The sequence below is a fragment of the Talpa occidentalis genome, unplaced genomic scaffold (genome assembly GCF_014898055.3).
Source record: "Talpa occidentalis isolate TD23 unplaced genomic scaffold, MPIMG_talOcc4v2.1 talOcc4.3, whole genome shotgun sequence".
Classification (NCBI taxonomy): Eukaryota; Metazoa; Chordata; class Mammalia; order Eulipotyphla; family Talpidae; genus Talpa; species Talpa occidentalis.
Window position 1 is genome coordinate 86,281,173 of NW_023603184.1, and position 23,772 is coordinate 86,304,944.

General features: G+C 37.9%; 1 protein-coding gene across 1 annotated transcript in view; it reads right to left on the reverse strand.

Moving 5' to 3' along the window:
* Positions 1-1,021: 1,021 nt before the first annotated feature.
* LOC119255124 (nebulin-like) overlaps positions 1,022-23,772 on the reverse strand; it is an 86,871-nt gene continuing 64,120 nt past the window's right edge. The window contains exons 56-87 of the mRNA XM_054699453.1: positions 23,369-23,473; positions 22,956-23,267; positions 21,878-21,982; positions 21,221-21,319; positions 20,966-21,067; positions 20,720-20,827; positions 19,934-20,245; positions 18,497-18,601; positions 18,280-18,384; positions 17,755-17,862; positions 17,173-17,280; positions 16,957-17,070; positions 16,506-16,703; positions 15,957-16,061; positions 15,175-15,279; positions 14,975-15,079; positions 13,006-13,113; positions 11,008-11,121; positions 10,478-10,675; positions 10,040-10,144; positions 9,317-9,421; positions 8,303-8,410; positions 6,837-6,944; positions 5,680-5,787; positions 5,037-5,141; positions 4,837-4,941; positions 4,103-4,201; positions 3,640-3,750; positions 3,163-3,267; positions 2,438-2,542; positions 2,076-2,180; positions 1,022-1,288 (exon numbers count right to left, since the gene is read on the reverse strand). Coding sequence (XP_054555428.1) covers positions 1,022-1,288; positions 2,076-2,180; positions 2,438-2,542; positions 3,163-3,267; positions 3,640-3,750; positions 4,103-4,201; positions 4,837-4,941; positions 5,037-5,141; positions 5,680-5,787; positions 6,837-6,944; positions 8,303-8,410; positions 9,317-9,421; positions 10,040-10,144; positions 10,478-10,675; positions 11,008-11,121; positions 13,006-13,113; positions 14,975-15,079; positions 15,175-15,279; positions 15,957-16,061; positions 16,506-16,703; positions 16,957-17,070; positions 17,173-17,280; positions 17,755-17,862; positions 18,280-18,384; positions 18,497-18,601; positions 19,934-20,245; positions 20,720-20,827; positions 20,966-21,067; positions 21,221-21,319; positions 21,878-21,982; positions 22,956-23,267; positions 23,369-23,473 — 4,152 coding nt within the window. The remainder of the gene's footprint in view (positions 1,289-2,075; positions 2,181-2,437; positions 2,543-3,162; positions 3,268-3,639; positions 3,751-4,102; positions 4,202-4,836; positions 4,942-5,036; positions 5,142-5,679; positions 5,788-6,836; positions 6,945-8,302; positions 8,411-9,316; positions 9,422-10,039; positions 10,145-10,477; positions 10,676-11,007; positions 11,122-13,005; positions 13,114-14,974; positions 15,080-15,174; positions 15,280-15,956; positions 16,062-16,505; positions 16,704-16,956; positions 17,071-17,172; positions 17,281-17,754; positions 17,863-18,279; positions 18,385-18,496; positions 18,602-19,933; positions 20,246-20,719; positions 20,828-20,965; positions 21,068-21,220; positions 21,320-21,877; positions 21,983-22,955; positions 23,268-23,368; positions 23,474-23,772) is intronic.

Genomic DNA, 23,772 nt, shown 5'->3' on the forward strand with positions numbered 1-23,772 from the left:
AGATGGGTACTTCTCTGAATAGCTGACAAATATTTCTTTTTGAGCCGCTGAGCAAATACACAACGAAAGATGACTTTTCTTTGACTTGAAGTTTGTTTTTCAGATGGTTAATCTCCTAAAAGCATTTAGCTCTATTTGTGGGGATAGCCAAGGTAGATAAGCTAAACTTAATGCCAGATACTACCCTTGCCAGCTACTACTGCTGTATTTTATTTTTAAATTCTATTTATTTATTTTTAACTGATGTAGTATTTGGATCCCTCTATCAGATATTGCTGGACAGTACACCCACTACCAACCACCCATAGTCCACCACCATAGTCCATTGTGCTTTTCCCTCTTTGTTCTTACCCCTCCCTCCCTCTCCTAGCTCTGGATGTTTCACTTCTGTAATCAACTTTCAAGGGTTAGTTTTTATTCTTGTCTTTACTTGGCCCTTCATTCGGTTTCTCTATTTTCCACAAATTAGTGACAGCATCCAATATTTATCTTTCTCATTTCGACTTATTTCACTTAGCATTATCCCTTCCAGCTCCATCCCTGTTGCTGCCAATGGCATGAGTTTATCTTTTTTGATCCATCAGTAAATTATGGAAACAACCTAAGTGCCCTGAAACAGAAGAGTGGATCAAGATATGGTATATATAAACAATGGAATATCACACTGAACTGTTTCAAAGTTTAGAGTTATCAGTATTGATGAAACTCTAGGAATAGGACTATCCAGTGGGGCACAATGAGCCTGGGGACCAATTTCATTGAGTGGCTACACCAAACAGTGATGATACAAAGGAGGTTGACTTCCAGCAATACTCAGCAGCAGTCTTTAAGCAATAAACATGGGATATAATAAAAAGTCTAAACATAACATAGGAGATAAGATTTTGCAGGCTGTGTATCATTTTCTTAGCTTCTATTTAAGCACATTGCCTTTCCTCTTTCCACCTTTCACCTCAGCTCCAAACAAAAATTTTGGATGAAATTATAGAACTGAGATATTGTGCCAATTTGCTGTATCCCTTCAATTCGTCTGTTTAAAGATCAGTATGATGCCTTTTAAGATGCCTTGATATCCTAGGGCTGTGTTGCTATGTTGAAGGGTTACAAGGTGCTTGAGTTTTGGTCTAGCTTTAAGTTCCAACAATTCTTCCAAAAATTCTGGTTCTGGTAATGGGTATGATGCATTCACAGTTGGGCTTGGAGACGAAGGACTGGCCATCAACCCTGGATTGATTAATGCCACGTCTTCATTAACAGATAAACTCATTACAATTAAAAGCAGTCTTATCTTTGATTATGGGGTATAGAAAATGAAAGTCTGTCCATCCCAGTTTAACAAATGCGTCATTTTCATGATTTAGATGATTGAGAAAAGAAAGCAAACAAACATTTCCTGAGTATCAATTAGGACCCCGGCACACCATGCTAGGAATGTTATGTACATGACCTTGTTTAGTCTAACATAATGATCAAAATTCTTATCTCTACCCCATATGTAAGAGAACAGTCTCAGGGAAATTATATATGGTTATATATATATAGGAGGCAAGTCACAACATAAGGGTTTGAAACCATGTTTGACTGACTCCAAGACCATGATTTTATGGATAAGTAACAATTAGATATCAAATATGCAGGGAAAGATATTAATGAATTACAAGAAAGCCTCATATTTTTGCCCAGAAGAGCAATGACAAAAACAATAGGCTTTCAGCATCTCTCAGCATTATTTTTAGATATTTTGCCTAACTCATACGGTTTGTAGGTTTGTTTTGTTTTTAAACATTTTATTTTATATAATTCTTACATCATTTTTCATCTTTGTACAATGTATGCATTTTCATTTTGGTTATAGTCCCCATACAATTGCACCCCCCTTATTTTGACTCTAGTTCTTTCTCTCCCCACCCCTCCCTAATCCCCCCACAGTGTTTTTTTAATTTTTTTGCTTTTGTTGTAGCCCAGGACTTTAAACTATGAATATCATTATAATGTCTGCAACACCTTCTGCTTCTTAGGTATTTCAATTACAGCTTTCTCTATCACAACAGAAGAAAGAAGGAAGGGATGCATACATCACTAGCATTCCAGTAAGCTTTCTTGGCTCTGATGAGGATTGGTGTATCTGGAACCGGAGTGTACTTGTCTTTCATCTTTTCATACTGAATCTTGTACTTTTTCTAAGAAATAAGAAAGAAGGGAGAGACTTAAATCATCACACTTAAATCATCCTTCTCAATTCACAACCATCCTTCTCAATTCACAACCATAGACCCAGCCAAAGGACACAATGTATCATGCTCAGTAAGCCTGCTCTGTTTTGCTGCTGCTGGGCACAATATGTAGCCCTGCATCCCTGATCAGATGCAGCAGGTAGAGATTTGAAAGAAGGAATTTTTTTTTAACCTAGTGCTTTGGTGCTGAATCCCCAGTTTACCTCGCTGACCATGTCCTTCACATCTTTAGCGTGCTGCAAAGCTGTGGTCTGGTTTCCAGCATGATGATGGGGTCTCTCTTTGGTGGCAAGTTCAACATACAGATACTAAATAATTGGAGAATAGGGATCAGATGTTACAGAGGCAATGCATTATATTCTGGTGTTTAATCTTCATTCATTTCTAACCCTTAAATAGGAGGGTGGTGCCCATTTATTCTGGGGTTTTTTGTCACACGTGTTTCTTATCATTTGTTTCTCCCTGTGGCTCATCTTTGAAAACATATATGCACTCCAGTTATTTAATATTCTTACTGATGAATGTGGTTCAATCTAAATCCATGGAGAAAGAACACTGATAGAAGAATGAGGGAATTCTGATAGAGCCCTCAGCATGTTTTTCTCCCAATTTTTGCCTGAATGCATGAAATATGGTTTCATTTATTTGTGGAAAATAGGTCCCATGGAATGAATCAAGTGATTATTTTTACTACCTGGACTCCACAGACTACACGTCAATGAAAAAAGTTGTATAGTACTTAGAAAAGAAGGCATGACATTACCTGTTCCTCTAAAACATGACCATAGTTATTAGGGGTCCCCAAAAACCTGCTTCTTGAAGTAAATGGGCACGAGGTTGTATAAAGGACAACTAGGTGATCAGACACACACAACTGCCCCTGTGATGCCAGCCTGACAGGTTTACCAATCTTCATTTATGGATCTACCTGACTCTGAAGCTTCTGCCCTCGCTTGGCTCTTAGAAGATCAGGAGTATCAGGAACTGAAGTGAAGACGGACTTCTGCTTCTTGCCTGCTGCTCTGTACACCAGCTGGACAGAAAGCAGTCATTGTTATCACGTTGCTTTATTGACATGTTTTGTTCTCTGCCCTGATGTCTTTATTGTTTATTTCATAGAAAAATCAGGAACCCTCCCTCTGGAACAATCTCAGTTTCAATCCAATAAACCAATGATTTATTTACCTCTTTAGCCCTCCTTTTCTTTTCCCCCCTTATACCAAAATAAAAGGTAAGATTCAAGCTTCCTACTGGGTGCTCGTTTCCATTGCCCCTGCCACTCTGGATCCTGTTCCAGTGACTTTGTCCTTCTCCTTCATACCTTCAATTCTCCTATTTTCACAGTTCTTTTATTTCATCCACAAACAGCCTCAAGTCCCTTTAGTGACAGGTTAAGTATCCTTACCTCACTTAGATGTGTCTTTAGTTCCTGCACTTTTCTATATTCTGGAGTATCAAGGACCACTTGGTACTTGTCACGCATCTTCCTTGCTTTATCAGTATACAGGTAATTAGACTTAAAGAAACGACAATTAAAATGCAAGTAGATTAATCACTTCAGCAATTGCATGTCATGGTCATACATTTGTCATTCAAATAGCTAGCATGTGTGAATGGAGCAAGTCCCCTGTGTATTCTGGATATCATCCCAGGCAGGAACAAAAACAATTGTCATTTAATTCAGCTCACCCTCTTTCATAGAAGGTACAGATCAGCTTAAATGGGTCATGACTTATCAAGTAGGTTAAGGATAAATACCCCTTAAAAGTAGCTGCAGGCAAAGATTCCTACTGCCCAGCTCCTTGAGGTTGTGCTAGGGTGTGTGGAAGGTGTGTAGAGTAGTGACTGTTATGAAGATGTGCTCTCACCCAGAGCTTTCGCAGGTGCCGGGAACGGACCATGTCTGGAGTATCATACAGGAAGCAGCCCAGTCCTTTCAGGATCTGCAAATCCTCTTTGTATTTAATCTGTGTGGCAGAACCAGAAATATTGATGGACATGGGAAAATGTAAATCAGGAACAAAAAGACAGTTCAGTCAAGCTTCTTTATTGATGCAGCCTTCATTTTGGTTCAAAATGTCTACCTTTTACTTTTACTTTACTTGCACATAAATAAATAATGGGTTTTTTTAAATTTAAATCTCTAAACCTGAGCTGAGATGTGAAGACTACTATATTGTTAGTGTAGTAGTATACTCTACTAGCATAGATTGAAGGTAGTCGTCTTTTAGAAGAAGGAAACATCCAAAGAGAAAAACAAATGACAACAGGATGTTGTTAAATGGCGAGGGATTAGGGATGATCAGGGAAAACACTAAATGTGACCTGGAACAAAGTCACTAAGAGGGAGGAGCTGATAATGATTCAGTGTTGAATGTGAAATGATGGTATGCTCAGCACTTCTTGTATTTCCTAGTGGTCCTTTTAGCATTTCCATAGCTGGAGAAATGTGGGGTTCTACTGCCACACTATTTTACTTCCAAATTGTTTAGAAGTACTCAAAAGAAAAGGCTATTTGCAGACTACCAGCTGACTTAAATGCTTCCTATTGGAAGCCTGCCTCTTGGTAAGAGTCTTTCAGAAAGACCCCATGTATGCTTACATCACTGGTGATGTCTCCCACGTAGCGACAATGGATCACTTGCGGTGTATATGGTAGTGAGATCATGTGGCCCTGCATCTTGAAGAAGTCTGATTTGTAGATCAACTAAGAAAAGTCCAGAAACACATATTATTAGAGACAAAATGATTGAATTTATCTCTGGGTTCCATGGCCTGTCTTTTCTCCTAAAAAATACCCACCTCACTGACAGCCTCTTGTGTCTTCTTGACTTGGCGGATTTCAGGTGTGTCTGGAGTTGTGTGAATCTTGTCTTTCAGTTTGTGGTATAACTCTCGATACAATCTCTAAATTGAAGGAAAAGCCATTCCAGGTGTTTAGTGCAGCATTGACAGGACATCTATTGACTAATTGGCTATAAATACTTGACATAAAGAGCCATAAGAAGAGAGATTAAAGATACAGAAAGCAATTAAGATTGGGAAAAAGGAGAAAAAGATTTTTTTTTTAGCTGAAGAATTTTGAGCACAAAGTCTTTCACTTTCTATTAGATAGCTGAGCAGTAGGATTAGGTATATAAATAATGTAGAAAAGCAGGGTCAAGAGTCAGGCTAAAATGTAATGTTAATAAAGATTTTTGAAAGCAAATATCAAAAGAAGGAATTAATTTGCATTATATTGGAACTGAGTTTTCAATGGCATTACCAGGTGTAGAAAAACTTTGCCAAAGTATATCAGCATAAAAATGGTGACAAAAAGGACCCTTTTAATCCTTGCTGATGTGCAAATTTACAGTTAAATTAAAATAAATTCTTAATGCACTTCAAACAAAGCCATGGTCTTTGAAGCTCAATAATTCCCTCACAAAATTAGAATGCACAGTACCTCACTGGTGACATTATTGACTCTCCGGACATTGACAAATGGAACGTCATTGGGTCCAAGTGTGTACCCGTTTGCCTTGATGTGTTCATAAACTTCTTTGTACTTGAACTGCAAAAGCAAAGTCAGAGTGAGATCAATAACACATAAACAAAGAGCAGCATCATAATTCTCAAACAGAAAAGAACCATCACTTTCATCTGAAAAGTACTCTTAAATATTAAACACAAAGTAGTCATTGACAAAATTTTGATAGTCATCCAAGTCTTGAAAATTTTTTTGTTAGCAAACGAAGTCAGGTACAGAGAGGGAAAAAACTGAATGTCACCTTGATGACTCTGTCAATAGGCAAGTATGCAAAATGCAAGAAAAACCTCTTTAACTACAATATCGCCAGGAGATTAGGAAAGAAATGAGAATATTTTAAAGACTGATGAATGACTTTAGGAATTGAGTTTTCAAATAAATTAGATTATCAAAAATGTGACTCTGCTTTGGAAACCATATTATGGGGACACTGGCTATTGGGTTTTGCCTGACAAGCAAGTTTGGGTACCAGGACTCTGTAGAACATTATGGAAGGAAGAGCTTATTCTTCAGCTGATGGTTAGTATGTGGTATGGCCTGTAGGTTAGGGTTACTGGGTTAGCCAAAATTTCTCTTGCGCATGGGGGTAAATGAAATTGACTCCTAACCTTGAAAAGTGGGGAGGTTAGGATCAGTGCTAAAACCTTGGCAAGTTATCTGACATTTACATGACAAGGGCGCACATACAGGGTAAGTAATGAGGTAAGTATCAGAGCAACAGCTAGGAGAGAAATCTTTTCTTTTCAAAGGACCATACACTGATGTTAAATCTTCTGCAATGAAGAAAGGAAATTGCAGAAGGAAGATAGTGCTATTGCCACATATCAGAAAGACATGCATTTCCAGCGTGCGACTTGGGATGGCTCAGGAGGCTTCTGCACTGTGGGCAGGATGACACCAAATGTACAGCACCCCTAGAACATCCACTGTCTCCTCACCATTGCTCCCATTATTATATCTTGTTGAAACTTCAGGATGTGATTGGGGAGTGGTGGTGAAAATAAGCTATTCATGAATATTAGGATCCCCATTTCCACATCAGACCCCATCTTAACATGGAAGACACTACTTACATAACTGCTCATGTATTGGGTATCTTTGATATGTTTGAAGTGAGGTGTGTCAACTGGAAGCCTATATCCTGTGGGCAGGTAGCGCAGGCCAGATCTTCGGTACAGATTCTGCAGGAATGAGGAGGAGCAGATTCAATGACACCTACATAAATGACCTGAGTTTTTGACACGTCACATGAAGCTCAAATTATGTTATTGATTAAATATTTAATGTACTTCTGCTCACTGAATTGATTTCAGAAGAAATTAAATTCTAGTAGTCAGACAATGAGTCAGAGCACTCTCAACCCATTGTTTTGGAGAGCAATTTTAGAGTAGGAAAAAAAAATTTCTATATGCATGGCATCTACAAGAATTGAAAAAGGAAGAGAAAATGGGCAAACAACTGCCACCTTGGTTTTTCACCCCACTCTTAGGTGATATTCAAGCTATCATCCATGCCTGAGGTTATTGTAATTACAAAGCACATCTTTGGAATCCCCTCCTACCCATTAACAGATCAGGGTACTCATATCCTCTGCAGAAGGGGGAAAGGAGTCTCTGTCTATGACCATAATCTGTCTGTCTTTCAGGGGCACTCTAGGAGCAAAAATAACATTTAAAATATTAAAACAAAATTGCTTTAAACATTCAATACAGAAGAGTAGCATTAGAGATTGAGACCAAAGTAGCACCCCCAGGTAATAATATTGCCAGGCCACTAAATGCATGAGTGGAATTCTGTTTCTTTTTTTTTCTGAATTCCAGTAGAAATTTATAGCTTTATCATCTATTGCTAATAATCTTTTATTATTGTATGTATTGTATGTCTTGTTTTGTTATTTTGATTTTAAGTTTTTTGAGAGAGAGCAGAGATAGACTGGCTCTCTTCTTCGCAATTTGCAAACTTTGCTCCAAAAATGCCCAGGGACTAACTTAACTGCTGATGATAGGATGCTGCCAGCTGAGAGGGAAGACAAACAATGCTGGATTTTGTTTTATTTTTTCAACTCATGTGAACAGAAGATCATTTTCTTTTTTTTTTTTTTTTTTTAAATTTTTTTTATACGGGCATGTTTTATTTATTTATTTGTTTGTTTGTTTTGTTTATACATGCACTGGGTACAGTCAGAAGCACGGGAGGGTGAGAGAATTCACCAGAGCCAGAGCTGGGAGCAGAGCAGGCAGAAGGACCGAAGTACACTGCTGAGGGGAGCAGCGGGCGGCAGAAGAGGTCTGCGCGCCATGTGGGACCCTCCTCAGGTGGCTGGGGAGCAGCCGGGGATCGAACCGGCGCTGCAGAGGCTGAGGGCAGCTTCACAACCCAGTGCTCAACAGCTGCGCCACCAGGGAGGCCCCACAGAAGATCATTTTCAATTTGCAGTGTTGGGCTCAGAGGATGGCCACGCTGAGGATGCTTCTACAGACACGATGGCCAGGCCCTCGTAGGCTGCGTCCTAAATTTCTGCCCAGTCCTCACAATTTACCTCACTCTGCAGCTTGTATGCATGAATGGCCCGGTCTAGATCCACTGTTTTTGTAGTTGGAGCCACTTTGCCTCTGATGCTGTGCACATAGTCATAGTGGTAGACAGCCTGGGGAGCAGAGATGTGGGGTGAGTTGATGAAACTGCAATAGCATTGCTAGCAAGAAGTCAAGTAAATGGAAATCCAAGTCCCTTTAAAAAAAAAAGTAGCCTGCTCTCCCTGCCTTGAGAACTCTCTCTGATATATTGGGTTGTCTGAAAGTCATGATGCATTTCTTCTTGAAAAACTTAGGAAAAAATGCATCATGACTTTTCCGAAAACCCAATACTATTGTGCCTTGTCAAGTAGGATCAGAGCACATCACATTGAAAAATAAGTGGAGGAGGCAGCTCAGACACAAGAAGAGCTCAGCACTAAGAGTCCAAAAATAATGTCATGATGTTCTAACTCACTGCTGGGATTGAATATATACTTATTAACCTGTGGGGTCAAAAAAAAATGAGGAGGTTTTTGTCTGTTCTGCCCACTTTTGTCTGTCATTGTGGTGTGTGCTTTCCACACACACTCCTGTTGTCCATATAAGGACACTGAAGTTTAAATGTTCTCCCCAGACCTCACAGATTATTGGTGGTAGAGGCTGTACTCCATCTACATCTCTAACTTCAGAGCCTACTTCCTTCTCAGTCCACTGTAGTAGCTCTAATTTATTAGAAAGCCTAGAGAGTGAGACACAAACTATTGTTCTGGACACAAGATACAAAAAACAACTCTGGAAGCTCTAAAACACCAAGTATTTCATAGACTTAGATTGCTTACAACTCTGCCCCAGGAAACATCTTGATGAACGCATCAGGTTTTAGGAAATAAAAGCAGAATCTTAAGTACTGTCTAAGGCACCAACTCTGGTTTCCCAGTTAGAAAAGGCCAGGCACAGTCTTTGGCTTTTGTCACTATTTTCTAAGAGATGGCTCTGTCTTTTTCACTGCCCATAATAACTTCCCCAATTGTACTTACATCACTTATTTGTTTCCCACTTTGGACAGCCTGCACATAGACGGGTGTATCAGTGACTAGCTTGTAGTCATTCCTTGTTTTCTGTACATGAGCTTTGTACTTAATCTGCAGAAAGGAATAAAATGAAGTTCGGCTAAACCGCTCACCATATTGGAAATTGCTGTTTTTCAAAAAGGGTTCGGTTGCTTTTTAACTCATTACATTGGCATTTATATTCACTACCACTTATTCAACAAACCAGGATATATTTGAATTTTATGACAATCAGCATAAATGCTTATGGTCAAATAGAGCTTCTAGAGTCTCCTAGGAGATTTGACAACTGCTCTTACATTCTCACTGAAATCTTGATGACAGTATTAATTTGCCTAGCAAATACTGTTTACAAATAGATAATGTATGAGCCACAAACAAACAAGATTTTCCCAGAACGAGAATAGTGCTAATATATCCAAAGTAGCCCAATAGGTGGAAAGAAAAGCCAGCATTTCCTTTATATCAGAGGATAAAATACAGTCTGACTGCACTATTTAATAGCAATGCCAAATGCATTCCTGAGAAATGACTTCTCTCTGTTCCTTACCATCTTTCTCCAGGTTCGCCATCCTCAACACCACTTAAGACAGAGACTATGACAAAGTCCATACTTCATAAAATCCCCTTGACTCTAGACTATACAGAAAAGGAAATATACTAAACAAAACCAAAATAAGGCAGACTCACATCATTGCGAAGATCATAAGCATGTTTGGCATGGAGAATTTCAGGAGTGTCCCAGACATAGCAACCAATGCCTTTCAGCCAGTTGAGGTCATCCTTGTACACAATCTAGAGGATTGCAATAGATGGCGATGATCAGAAAAATAAAGTTGAAGCCTAACTTTAATAACAAAGCCACTTTGTTTAACCCAAGATGACTGCTGAACCCAAGAAGACTTCGTGGAATCAGAGGCAAAGACATTATGTAATGAAGCCAAGAGTGCCATGGAAACACAGGCACACAGCACCCTGCTTCCAGGGTGCTCTGATATCCAATCAGATCCATGGGTAAACAGGAAAGCAGCCCTGGAAAAAGGCTGAGGTGAAGAAATAGGTGAGTCTGCTTCTCTTCAGAGAGAGCATATAGACAAGGAGGGGTACCCCTAGAAACAATGGACTTACATCACTGATCTGATCTGTGACTCTCCTCACATGATCATTGATTTTCAAGTCAGGGTGGCAAATCCACTCATGGAGATGCAGGCGGTAATCAACCTCACTGACTTTCTTCTGAGAATCCTTAGCAGTAACCATTTCTACCATGTCAGGCACGATGTGGATTTTCATCTTGTTGTTTTCATAAACTGATCTGTACAGACGCTGTGATGTTAAAGCAACATGCCAGTTATACAGGAAACTGTGGGGCATCATGGTCACACATGCCTCTCTTACCCCCCAGTGAAGTCAGCAATCATCTGGGGACAGTGTAGGGACTGTACTTTTCTGATCGTTTCTATAGATTTGGTGGTGGCATTGGGGGCAGGGGTGGACTGCTGGAATGGGGAAGCAGAATGGGGTAGAAATAAAACTTAAGATTTTTCACATATGCCAAATCTGGGCCATATGCATTGCTTCATAGAAATGCTCCGATTTGTAATACATAGCTATTTTACTTGACTTTAATGTGAAGTAAGGTCTTTGGGATTACTTACATCAATGTTTAATTTGCCAACTCTGAGGCACCGGGCTGTATTTGGATCATCTTCAACACTTTTTGGTAAAGTATAAAGAGCTTTGAACTTTTCATATTCCTCCCGATATTTGATCTACAGAGAGAATGTACAAAGGAAGAAGCACAGTTTTGAAGAGCAATGGATTTATTGTGTTAAAACAGTATGAGATTTAATGGGAAGGACTCAACTCTGCAATCCAAACAACTCAGGGTCACTTCCTGATCTTATCTCCTCATCTGTACAGGTAGAGATACAGCTCTTGTGCCTACCTCATGGTGATCCTGAAGTTTAATCACATTTTATCTGAAAGTACTTTTTTAATGACAGAAAGATATAAAATTTTACTGTTTTAAAAGCTCCTATACCTATGCTTGTACTTCTATTGCTACTCAGTGAACCCATGTTATAGCTTATGCAATATTAAAATAGTTTCATTGTGTGTTAATAGCATTGTTTTTCTTAGCCATAAATGAAAAAAATTAAAAACGTGCTCAGGAATGTCTTTGTTTTTAAAAACTGACAATCTGGTACTTAAGAGACACAATCCTTGTATCATAGTTTCAACAAGGTTTTCAAAAAATACAATGCAACCAACTTTGATAGGAAAACGTTTAGTTCTTAAGCCATATTGCCTACTAATTAAGGCTCCATGATTTCATGAATAGAGTTCAGCCCTTCACAGAGACTAAGATCCAATCACTTAGCACATGATAGAAGAGCAATTTAATCGACACTCATAGGTGCACATCTTTATAAAAAAAAAAAGTGGGGAGGAAAATATTTATGTCAGAGTTTCTGCAAATCCCTTCCCTAATGAGAAATAAACCAAAATTTCCATCAGAATTTTCCAGAACATTAGATAATGTGTTTGCATCTATCCTATCCCTCAGATATAAAATAGGTAGTGTTCAAAGGTACCTTCTTTTTTTTATAAACAACACTATTGGAATCCTCCTTTGAAGGATTAACTTCTCTAATTGTCATTTTAGTCCAAGAACAATTCACTAAGAATTTGCCTCTTCAATTTTTGCCATAACTAAAGGAAAAAAAATTTTGCTGAGCTTCCTAAATCTTATCTACAAAATTCCTCTTCCCAATAAAATTTTTGCTACTTTGGTTTATCTATTTGTAGATTCCAAATACAATTGGGTCTGGGCAAAATATATATATTAATTTTTCCTCCAGGTAAAAATTTAATTTCATATATGGTCTAACAACATAGTTTTTTAAACTACACATCTGTGGACCCATTAGAGGGTAGCAAAATCAATTTATACTGGGTCACTATGATTTCAAATAAATAAAAAAATAGGTTTTAAAATAGGTTTTAAATAATTAGAGGGAATTGTCCTTTGTGTAGCAAGAAGTACTCTTCTGTAAAACATTTATGTTAGAACTCACATATACTTCAATGATTTTATGTGTATGTTTATCGAAGTTTGTGTGAATGTGTGTTGATTTGCAATAAAGAATATTTTTTTTTTTTTACTTGACTGTGACTGTGTGGATCACAGTCAAAATTGGGTTAAGAAATACTGATCTAAAATATATAATTCAAGGACTGAAACAACTGCAAAAGCTAATTGGTTGAATCCAAGGATGTAAATCCTCCGATAGTAAGGGCTGACTATAAGTTACAGGTGGATCTTCTATTTTGTGGGAGTAAGTACACATAGCCTCCACATTATTCAAGGGTCAACTGCATATTTATCCACACCATCTGTAGGTAGGTAACTTAAAAGGTCACATCTGTGTCTCTGCAAGTATTTGTGATTCTCCCTGGACCCTTGAAAGGAAGAACTAAGTCCACTGGCTGGTGATGATAAGCATCTAGAATTACTTGCTATGTAATTACTATGCCCCTGTGAGAGTGCTGGGGGTACTTCTTGGAAATATATGAAACAGCCAGAAAAATTCTGGAAGCAGACAGCAGAAATGGTAGAGGGTGGAGGGCTGTCACATTTGTACTTGACTTACATTGCTGGCCAGATGTTTCTGGTTCTTAGCATGTGTCAGTGACACACTGTTGGTAGGGATGATGTAACTGGTGGCTTTCACTTTCTCCCAGGCATCCTTGTACAGGTTCTGTAAGTGTTAAAAAATCTTTTTGTGAACACAGGAAAAAAATCATTTTGGTTTGGCTTCCAAGTACTGCATTATTCCTCCATTTCTGTCTTTAGACACTCCTTAATAACCTCCAGATCTTCTAACTCTGTAGTTAGAACCCTAAAAGAATGAACTGGTCTTATTCCATAACCACAATTTTCTAGTCCATTATTTTGTTCAGTATATAGTACTTATCATAGCTTGACAGTTATCAGAATTTTTGGTGCCGTATTCATGCCTATAATTCTAAGAATTCCCAGAGGATAAAAATCAGGAACATTTAAAAAAATCTATTCATTATTTTTTTGTAGCTTGTAGGAGCTCAAAAAGTGTTGCCACTCCTAGGTATTTATTTACCTACTGGTATTTATTTATGGATACACAAAAACCTCTATGAAGATGTACACAGCAATTTTATTCATAATGGTCAAAACCTGGAAACAACTCAGATGTCTTTCATGAATGGATAAACTGTGGTACATCCTCAGAGTGGAATACCATCCTGCAACAAACACAATAAATTACTGATTTATGCATTGATGTGTATTAACTCACAAGTGCATTTTTCTGGGAATTAAAGAAGTGCTCAGAAGACAAAGCAACAGGGCATGTCAAATGAGTCACCTGTAAGAGCTCCCAATGAACAAAGCTGAAAAATTTGAGCAATAAAATAAATAATAATAGTATTAGACTATATCCCTTAAAATAAAGATAAATATGCGCTCATACTGATATAAAGAAACCAAAGGTAGGGATGGAACAATTGTTCCTTACAGGATTCCAAACAATAAATGTATGGGAATGGGGGAAACAGAAAATCATTAGTAGGTATATTCTACAGCATAAATGTGGCAGGGAAGACCCCTCAATGGATGTTAAAATGTCTGAAAGTTTAAGGAAAATCAGGGTATTTGCATAGATCCAAAGGGTCTCCTGCAAGATATTTGCTAACAGAAAGGAGGGAAATTGTAAGTACAGTGGAGTAGCTTTGAAGAGGGCAATTTAGCCAAGTTATCTAGGTCCACATCATGTTAGTGACATCACATACCACCTGTCACTGAGAAGGGCATATCACCTGCATTACCCTTGCCAAAAATGTACACCCTTAGTCTAATCATTAGAAAATATATACAAACAAACTGAGGAACATTCTACACAATAACCAGTGAGTATTTTTCAAAAATATCAAGATCAGAAAAAGGCAAGGTAAAATTGAGAAACAATCTCATTGTTATTGACCAAAGAGTCATGTCAACTAAATGCAATGTGGAATCCTGGCTTGACAACTGGAATAGGAAAGTACATTAGTGAAAAAACTGGAGAGAACAAGATAAAATCCAAAATTGGCGTTATAACAATACTGATTTCTTAGTTTTGACAATTGTACTAAAATGTATGTGGGAATTCCTCAGTATTTTTGCAAACTTTCTGTAACTCTAAAATTAATTCAAAATGAAGTTTTAAAAATGTGTTTTGAATTAACAGTTCAGAGTTGGGGGGAAGTGCCTTTGTTAATCTGAAAACCCCTGGCCATTGGAAAAGCCAGAGAAGTTTAATCAGCAAAAGTGCTTTAATGATATTTGCCTGCAAGAAAGTAGGGTTGCTGAATTTACATCAACTGGGTGAAAGAGTGCAACATCCAAATTGGAGTTTATTTAATTGTAATTAAGAGGACAGATGAGATACATAATTTGAATGAGACATTTTCAGGAAGTTTCAAATTTCCTTTCAGGAAAAATACAGAAACACCTTTTTGGGTAGAGTGTCTATTCCTTTTATTCTTTTATGGTCCCCAAAGGGGAAAAAGGTAGTTCAAACTTAAGAAAAAATTTCAACTCACACTGCTATATAGATCCTTCAGATTCTTGATTCTGTCATGATCCACTGTTTCTAGGACTGTTGTATATTTGTCCTTGATCTTATGGTAATTTTCTTTATATTTCACCTAAGACCAAAAAATGGGTTATTCCTTTCTATTGTTTAAAATTGTATAAAGATAATAAAGCTTTGTCTTAGAAGACAAGTCTAGGGAAGACATACCTCACTGGCATTAATGCCACTTTGAAGAGCAGTCACATAAACCGGTGTATCTGTCACCATATTATAATTTTGTAGATTTTCTTTACCTTCTGCTGTATATTGTATCTGTGAGGAAAAAATGTCATGTAAATGGTAAAATATAGGTCTGGATCAGCTTTAGCAGTTTGTGCCAACTAAGACATGCCTTTATTTCTGGGTTTGTGATTTAATTCTAACAAAAAGGCTATAATCCTGCAGACCACATGATTATTAAAACTAATAATTTCTCTTAACCAAGATCTTTACTGGGTCTGGATCTTTACTGGGTCTGGATCTTCATTTTATTGTGTTTTTCAAATCTGTTTTTCAAATTCCTAGCAGTGCAATATTCTATTAGTTTGTCCTATCAGAGCTGAGTTTCTGCTGCAGAATTTTCCAAATACTTGTTTTTTTTTACTTTAAGCCTATCTATGGTCAAAATATGCATTTGCATTCTACTTTTCACTAGTTAGCCTGAGTCAGCTAAGGCATAGATGTTTGAAAATAGTTCATTATGAACACTTTCATGTTTCCAGATAATTTTCTGTTATAAACATTTAATGCCTTAAACCACAGGAGAGACTCAAACTAAGAAGACCCAGTATCACAGAAGATCATCAGAAAAGATTTTATTGGGCAGGGGGCCTATGGCTCTCTATAGGAAAACAGAGCACAGATACAGCCTGGCTCTCACCCCCCACCCCGAGAACACCAAGGGTTCTACTAACCCAGAGTGAGTTAGTCCTTCGGAAACATTGAGTTACCTGACTCTGTAGGTCATATGATTTCTTGGCAAGGAGGATCTGGGGTGTGTCCCAAACATAGCATCCAATGCCTTTCAGCCAATTCAAGTCATCTTTATACACATTCTGCAAGAAAGAACCGTGAAAGGCAACAAGTACTAATTGAATTTACAGTGGAACATTTGGATGACTTCCTAACTGTTTGTGGCCGTGCTTAGTGGTCGTAGGGTGGGCATCTCAACAGCTGGAAGGTCTTTAATGCCCTGTCCTAAAGAACAAGTGATCAAGGCCAACATCATCGGCTATTGACATCATGTACCACCCACAATGTCAAACACCTCCTCTCAAGGAGACTAGTAGATAAGTTTTCGTCTAATGGCAAAAAGATTAAATATTTGACATAGGTGTTCCATACTTGGAGAGGATTCTTACAAATCATGGAGTGGTTACTTAGCTATTTTGTGTTGAGGAGCAGCAGGGTTTATAGATACAGGGGAAACTGGAGTGTGGAGGACTGAGCAGGGCTGGGTGAAGCCAGTAACCAAGCAAACTGCAGAAAGGACATCTTACATCACTCAAGATCTCCTGTGCATTTCGGGCCCTTATAATGTTGGGCTCTTCTGGAAGAGATGTCCACTGATGGAAGTAGTTTCGGTATTCCAGGTCACTGAGGATATACTGGCACCTTTTAGCCAACACATGGTTCATCATATCATTGGGGATATGTACATTTGCTTTGGTGTCCTCATAATCTCTTCTGTAGTTCAACTAAATAGTATTTTTAAAGACAGAAATAGGAAAAGAAGTAAAATGTAAATTTTTCAGATCAATCTCTTTTAGAGTCCAGTTTCCAATATAATAAAAGTCAGAACCTTTAGAATAAATTTAGGTTTAAAAATAATACTTGGATATATTCCTTCTTATTTTAAAATCTCCCATTCTTTTATAACACAGGTAAATAGTGACCTTTGTGTTTTCTCTTTTTTCCGAATACAGAGTCCTTAAGTGAACATAGGCTTACCGCACTCCTCATCTTTTGGAAATCCAAAGAGTGAACCACACCAGGGAATTCACTGATTTCCTTTCCAGCCAGGTAGTGTCCCTTCTGCTTCTCATACGTCTCTTTGTATTTAAGCTGTGAAGCAGAGACAACATTGAGAATCACTGAGGTTTTCTAACTTAATCCTTGCTCCCTAATAAAGACTCTGAAACTTCTGCAATGAAAAGTCCTACTGACCTCACTGTTCACATAGTCAGCATGCTTGGCACCAACGATGGGGATATAGCGTTCATCCAAGGTATAACCATAGGCCTTGGTTCCCTCCCATGTTCCTTTATACAGTATCTAGAACAAAGAAATATGTGTAACAAATGTTTGCATTCAACATCTTTGAGATAGCACCAAAAAGAAAAAGGTAAAATCAAGGCAAAAATTTGTTTAAACTCAGATTTAATCTTTATTTAGATCTGTGCGTATGTCTACCAAAGAACAGGATAGTCATTTGACTTGTTACAAATTAAATCTATAGATTCTGAGGCAATCTATAAATCTACATAGAATTTAAATATATTTGTGGCTGTGATAAAAGTGAAAACAAATTTGCATAAAGGGAATCACCAAGGACTGCTTTCTATTGGTATACATGCGTACACACTACACATACATATGCAGCATCCTTTATACTTTTAACCTGAATTAAAATGCAACAAAAATAACAGATCTCCTTAAAAGTTCAGTTGATCACAAAATCAGCCATGAACATAAATATTAAAAGAATTTCAATTTGGAACAGTGCCTAACACATAAAAGAGAACTTACGGTACTATGGAGTTTTCCCATGTCTTTGGAGTGGTTGATATATGGTGTATCTGGAGAAAATATATACTTGCCCTTTATTTCTTTATTAAATGTTTCTTTATATTTTACCTATGAAGAAAAAACAAAATCTCTCATAACTATAAAGTAATTGTTATTTTAAAATATTTTAATTTAGTAATTTATTACCTTAAATAGTAAAAATGACTATATTTAAACTTTCATAAGATCTACCTAGAAAGATAATAATCAGTCTACATTTAGAGAACAAAACTAACAATTGGTTGAATTTCAGTCCATTTTAGCTAATGAAATAGAATAATTTGGACATGAAATATAGATATTATTTAAAATTGCTAAAATTATACAACCTACTAGTGACTTTTAAAACATCCCTCTAAGGTAACCCTATTATTTATACCCCCTCCTTTTTCTTATAAGCAATTACCTGGAGTTAAGCAAATCCATTCAACGATAGACAACTAACTCCCCAATCTATGTGCCACATTATACTCAAAGCGTACTTACATCACTTTGATTGACTGAATTAATCTTGGCTAAAACAATTTCTGGAGGGTCCACCACACTTGTGAAGTTAGGATAGTTGTCAAGAGCATCTTTCTTATATTTTATCTGCAAAGAAATAGAGGTGATTAAGACAGGCCTCTCCCTCCCCAACAAAGCTGCCTACCCTTACATGGCAAGTAAGGCATTGAGGCATGAAGTAAGAACAGGCTTTGCATACCTGATTCACCATTTCCTGGTTTTTAGTGACCCTCACATAGTCCACAGAGTCCAGGGGGATCCAGCCAATGCCTCGGAGCCACTCCAGGTCAGCTTTGTAGATATTCTGAAAGCAGGCAGAGAAATAAGATGCTGATATAATTGACTCAGATACAGCATTTCAGGGCACAGTGGAGTAGAAACAGTTTTTTTCAGAAACTTTTAAAAGATTCTTTCTCGCAGCTATTATTGCACTGATTTAATCATTTCATCTGTTGATCTAAGATACATTTCTTGAGCTTGTTACTATGAATGAGGCACTGTGCTAGGTATTTTAAGGTACAAGTTTAAAGAAGGAGTCTATTGTTGAGACAAGTCATTTACAAAGCAGAAAGTGGTAAGTGCTGTGAGAGCAGGGAGCTGTTACTTTCAGCTATGAGTGTATGAAAATATTTTTCCAAGAAGGTTTTAATTTTAGATGGATTTAGCATATTTAATTATATAGAAATATGTAGGGCTTTTAGACTACATAAGGAAAACTACACAAATAAATAATCATGTATTATGAGGTAGGAGAAGGCTTCCCTCCCTCTCTCTATCCCTCTCTATCTCTACCCTCCCCCCACACCTGCACTCAGGTCCTGGGTTCTCTGCATCCACCCCACCCAAATGGAGAAGTGGTGCTAATCTGATTCAAGTTCAAAATGGGTCCTTTTGCTGTAGCAACCGGTGAGGCAAGAGGTCCAAATAACAGCACCTGTATTGAGGGCAGTCTTTGACTCCTGTTCCTATGATGAAAAGACTCTGGAAGGGTTTGCATCTCTGTACCTGAGTACAACATATTGATAGATACATTGGGTTTCTATTCCCTATGGACTGCTAGTAGCAGGTAGACAACTTGATTCATGCTTCAGTGCCAGATAGCCAATTATTCTCTCTCCTGTTTACCAAAGCTCTAGGTCCTCAGGTATGTTCCTCTTTTGCTTTGATTCCTTACAAGCTGCTCCTTCATATATACTTTGGGGAATGAGATAATATACAAAGCAAGAATGGCACACTCCTAGGTCCTTGACTATATTGTCTTCAATAACTGTCAAAATCACAGCTCAATCTCAGTTCTCATCCAAGTCAATTACTTTAAATTAGTGGTTTATTTCCCATGCAAATATGAGTAAGGAGTTGCTAATGCTAGAGATGGCTCAAAAGTTGCAGATTAAAAAAAATTAACAGTTATTCAGAAAGGCAGTCAATAGGGAAAGCTATCAGTCGAGCACTGCTACCAAGTTTTCTCTACTTCATATCTAACTTTAATTCCCTTCAGGGAACAAACTAAATATTTATGGTTCAAAGTTTCAAAGACTAGTATTTCCAGAAAGCTGCTTATAATTCCAGAAAGCTGTTTATAATTCTTAGAGTATACTGTATATTTCTAGATAATTAAGAAATAAAAATCACTTACATCACTCTGTAGGTCATAAGCCTTCCTTGCCTGAATAACATCATTTTGGTCAGGATGACATATCCATTGGTGAAGGTAATTACGGTAATCAATATCACTGACAAGGGACTGCCCCTGTTTGGCGGCCAAGACTGATACCATATCAACAGGTATATTGATTTTGGTCTTTGTTTTATGATAGTCCTCTTTGTATAGTCTGTCATTCTGAATCTGGCCTGCGTGCTCAAACCAAACCAGTTTAGGATCATCTCTCATCGTCGGAACACCAACATAATGACCTTTTTGTTTTACATGTTCAGCTTTGTATTTCAGCTGGTGGGAGGAAGAATATAGATTCCATTAGCATTGACAAACACATAAGGGAAAGTGGGCTGTGAATATCAGAAAATTCAGTTGCCCAGATTTTTGTGTTACCCCCTCCCACCCAGAGTAAATAACAAAAAGCACTTAAATGAGCATAGATGGAGAAATATTAATATATAAACAAAATTTCTTTTCTAATTCTGGCATGATTTTATTTGAAGGCTTAGAGGTTTTAAGGAAGCCACAAAATAGAAGAAAAAAGTAAAGAACTAAAACAACTTTTAAAGAAATCAAGAAAAAATAAACAAAACACCCTAACCCCATGAAAAGGGACCAGAGGGAGCAGTAATATCAACCATCTCCAAGCCCAACCAGGTCCACGGGGCAGACGGGAACACTCTAAAGTCCTATCCCTTACTATAACCAGGTTCCCTCAAGAACAAGGCCAGTCTTTGCAAAGCACACTCATATAAGGATAATTACCTCGCTCTGAACATCACTAGAGTGATGGGCATGAACAAACGGGATAGCATCTGGAGGCAAAATGTAACCTGTGGCTTTTTGTTTCTCCCAGCCTTCCTTGTAGAGGTACTAAAAGATAGAGAACCACAATTAAGAGTGAAATCTAGGGTAAAGAATGGAGGGCTAGACCATGTGCATGCATCACCTGCAGCTGTATGATGGTCCTCCATTCCCATGCAAAGACCCAGCATCTGGGTAAAATCCTACCTGGTCCAGTATCCGGGCTGCCTCCTGGGCAGTGTGCAGCAGAGGGGTTTCTGTGAGGGTGTACTTGGATTTGGTGTCATTCCAATTTTTCCTGTATTTAATCTAAAAATAAAAGACCAGGAACTTGATGTGAAAAAAAACATAAAGTCCAAGCATATGCTAGAATCACTGTTTGCAAGCTGAGTGTAAGCAGGGGAAACAGGGGGAATGATATTTTCATGAACGGGCGTTTTAAAACAACAGCTATGTACTTACATCATTTAGGATCTCACCACTTTGCTTTGCTGTCACATAATCAACTCTGTCATCCACAGGAGTAAAGTTGAGAGTTTCTATTTTTGTGCGATATTTTTTCTATGGGAAAGAATATATATTTTAGATAGTCATAGCCCTTGGTGCTGTTTGAGTTCAGAAAGCCTACTCTCAAGGATCTCTCACTAGAAGAAGAGTAAATTCCATGTTTGAATGGCATCTTCTTGGCAATTTGATATTTGTAACATTTTTTAAATATAAGCGTTGGTTTCTCATGCTTTCCAAAGATATTAAAGTAGTAGGTTTGCTTAGCACCCAAAGTGATGTAGTAAATCATTATGTAGATCACAATACTCAATACATTTTTTCAACTGGACAAACTTATCCCAAATGTATTGTTGTTATTTACAAAAGAAGTTTCCCATTTCTACAATTTGGAGCATCAGTGAGTGTCCTGTATATTCTATTATGGATGTGGTCCCATAACATAATAGGGGAAGCACTGGATTAATTGGGGGAACTGTATGTCTGACTTAAATGATAGCAACTGAAACTGTTATAGTTGCTAATAGATAAGGGCTGCATTTTGGCTTAAGTTTGTGCATTTTTTGTTCAGTTTCTTAGAAAGTGTACTGAATAGAGGATAAAATCATGGAATACCTCACTGAAGATATCCGCAGCATGTTTGGCATGATTGACAGAAACGGAATCATTTGGCATCCACCCAATTCCACGTAACCACTCCAAGTCAGCCTTGTACACAGCCTGTGAAAACAAGGTGAGGATGAATCCAGCAATCCTTATCACATGGTACTATTAATTTTATCCACTGGTTGGTTGGAGAAATACAATTCAAGGATGACATGCTCAAGCAGCGAGGCAGACAATATAAATTAATTAGGAAACCAGATTATATGACAAACTTGGTAACATATTTTCTATTTAAAAGGAATTAACCTCAATTCTGGTCCAGGTTACTGTTTCCAGTATGTTCAGAGCTATATCCTCCAATTTTTTGGGATAAAAATATATATCCTAGATTTATATACAAATTTTCTGATTAAAAACCTTAGCAACTTAATTCAAACAATTAAAAACCGTGTCAATTTAAAAAAGCATATCAATGCCTATAGCCTGTCCATAGATGGCAAATACTATGATATAAAACTTAATCATTACTTAAATTCTTTTTTTTTAAGATTTATTTATTTAGCTATTTAGCTATTTATTTATTTATTTATACAAGCACTGGGTACAGTCAGAAGCGCGGGAAGGTGAGAGAATTCACCAGAGCCAGAGCTGGGAGCAGAGCAGGCAGAAGGACCGAAGTACACTGCTGAGGGGAGCAGCGGGCGGCAGGAGAGGTCTGCGCGCCATGTGGGACCCTCCTCTGGTGGCGGGGATCAATCTGGTGCTGCAGAGGCTGCGGGCAGCTTTACAACCCAGTGCTCAACCGTGCTGCGCCACCGGGGAGGCCCCACTATTTAAATTCTATAGAAATATATTCACTGCAATTATCTTTAACCTGATGGGACTAAGAACTATATTCACATTACCATCTATTTCTTGATACAAAGTCTAATTCCTTTATGGCTTTGGTGATTTTGATACCATATAACTAGAGCCAAGTTCTTGGAGGTATGAAACATGAAGTGATGATACAAAGATATAATGACACAATTTCCTGGCAGTCATGGCAAAATGATAGAAGAGTTCATCCAAAAATGCAGCCACTCACATCACTTTGCAGGTCGTAGGCTTTCCTGGCCTGAATCACATCATTCTGGTCAGGCATGCACGTCCATTGGTGAAGGTAATTGCGATAATCAATATCGCTGACCAGAGTCTGGCATTTTTTAGAATGCAAGATGGAGAGCATATCCACAGGACTTTGGAACTTTGTCTTCCATTTGGCCCATGGCAGCCTGTACTCTCTTTCATTCTGAATCTTGCCAGCTATGAGGGCCCACCGGATCTTGTTGTCACCCTGGGCTGTGAGAGTGCCCACATAGTGTCCCTTCTGCTTCTCATGGTCAAGCTTATATTTATACTGGGGATGGGAAAACAAAGTAGATGAATCACAGTAGGTACTATTGATATATCTAGGGTATTTGCTTTGAAAACTAAGAGGTTAAACAAAGCCACACTTACATCACTGGCAATCTCCCGGGAGGCCTTGGCAGCCTGGATAGGGATGGCATCCAGACGGACATCACAACTCATTTTTACTTCATCCCAACCTTCACGGTAAATTTTCTGAAGAGGAGAAAAAACAAGGTATTATTCTACATTCAAATTTACCAGTAACAAGAGATTCAAGAACTAATGAAAGAAAAGTGGATGGAGCAGCAGTACATAAAAAACAATAAATAAATTTTAAAAGAGAGAATACGTGGAAGAATTGCTGTCCACCACTGTACTGGAATTCAGCTCTTATTTATGGAACTCTCTGTGATAAGTTTTAGCAATTGTGATGACTTCCCTTCGCTCATCAAGCTCTATGGTAGTTTGTTTATTTCTTGAAGTTCAGAAGGAATTCTGTACAATCATCTGAG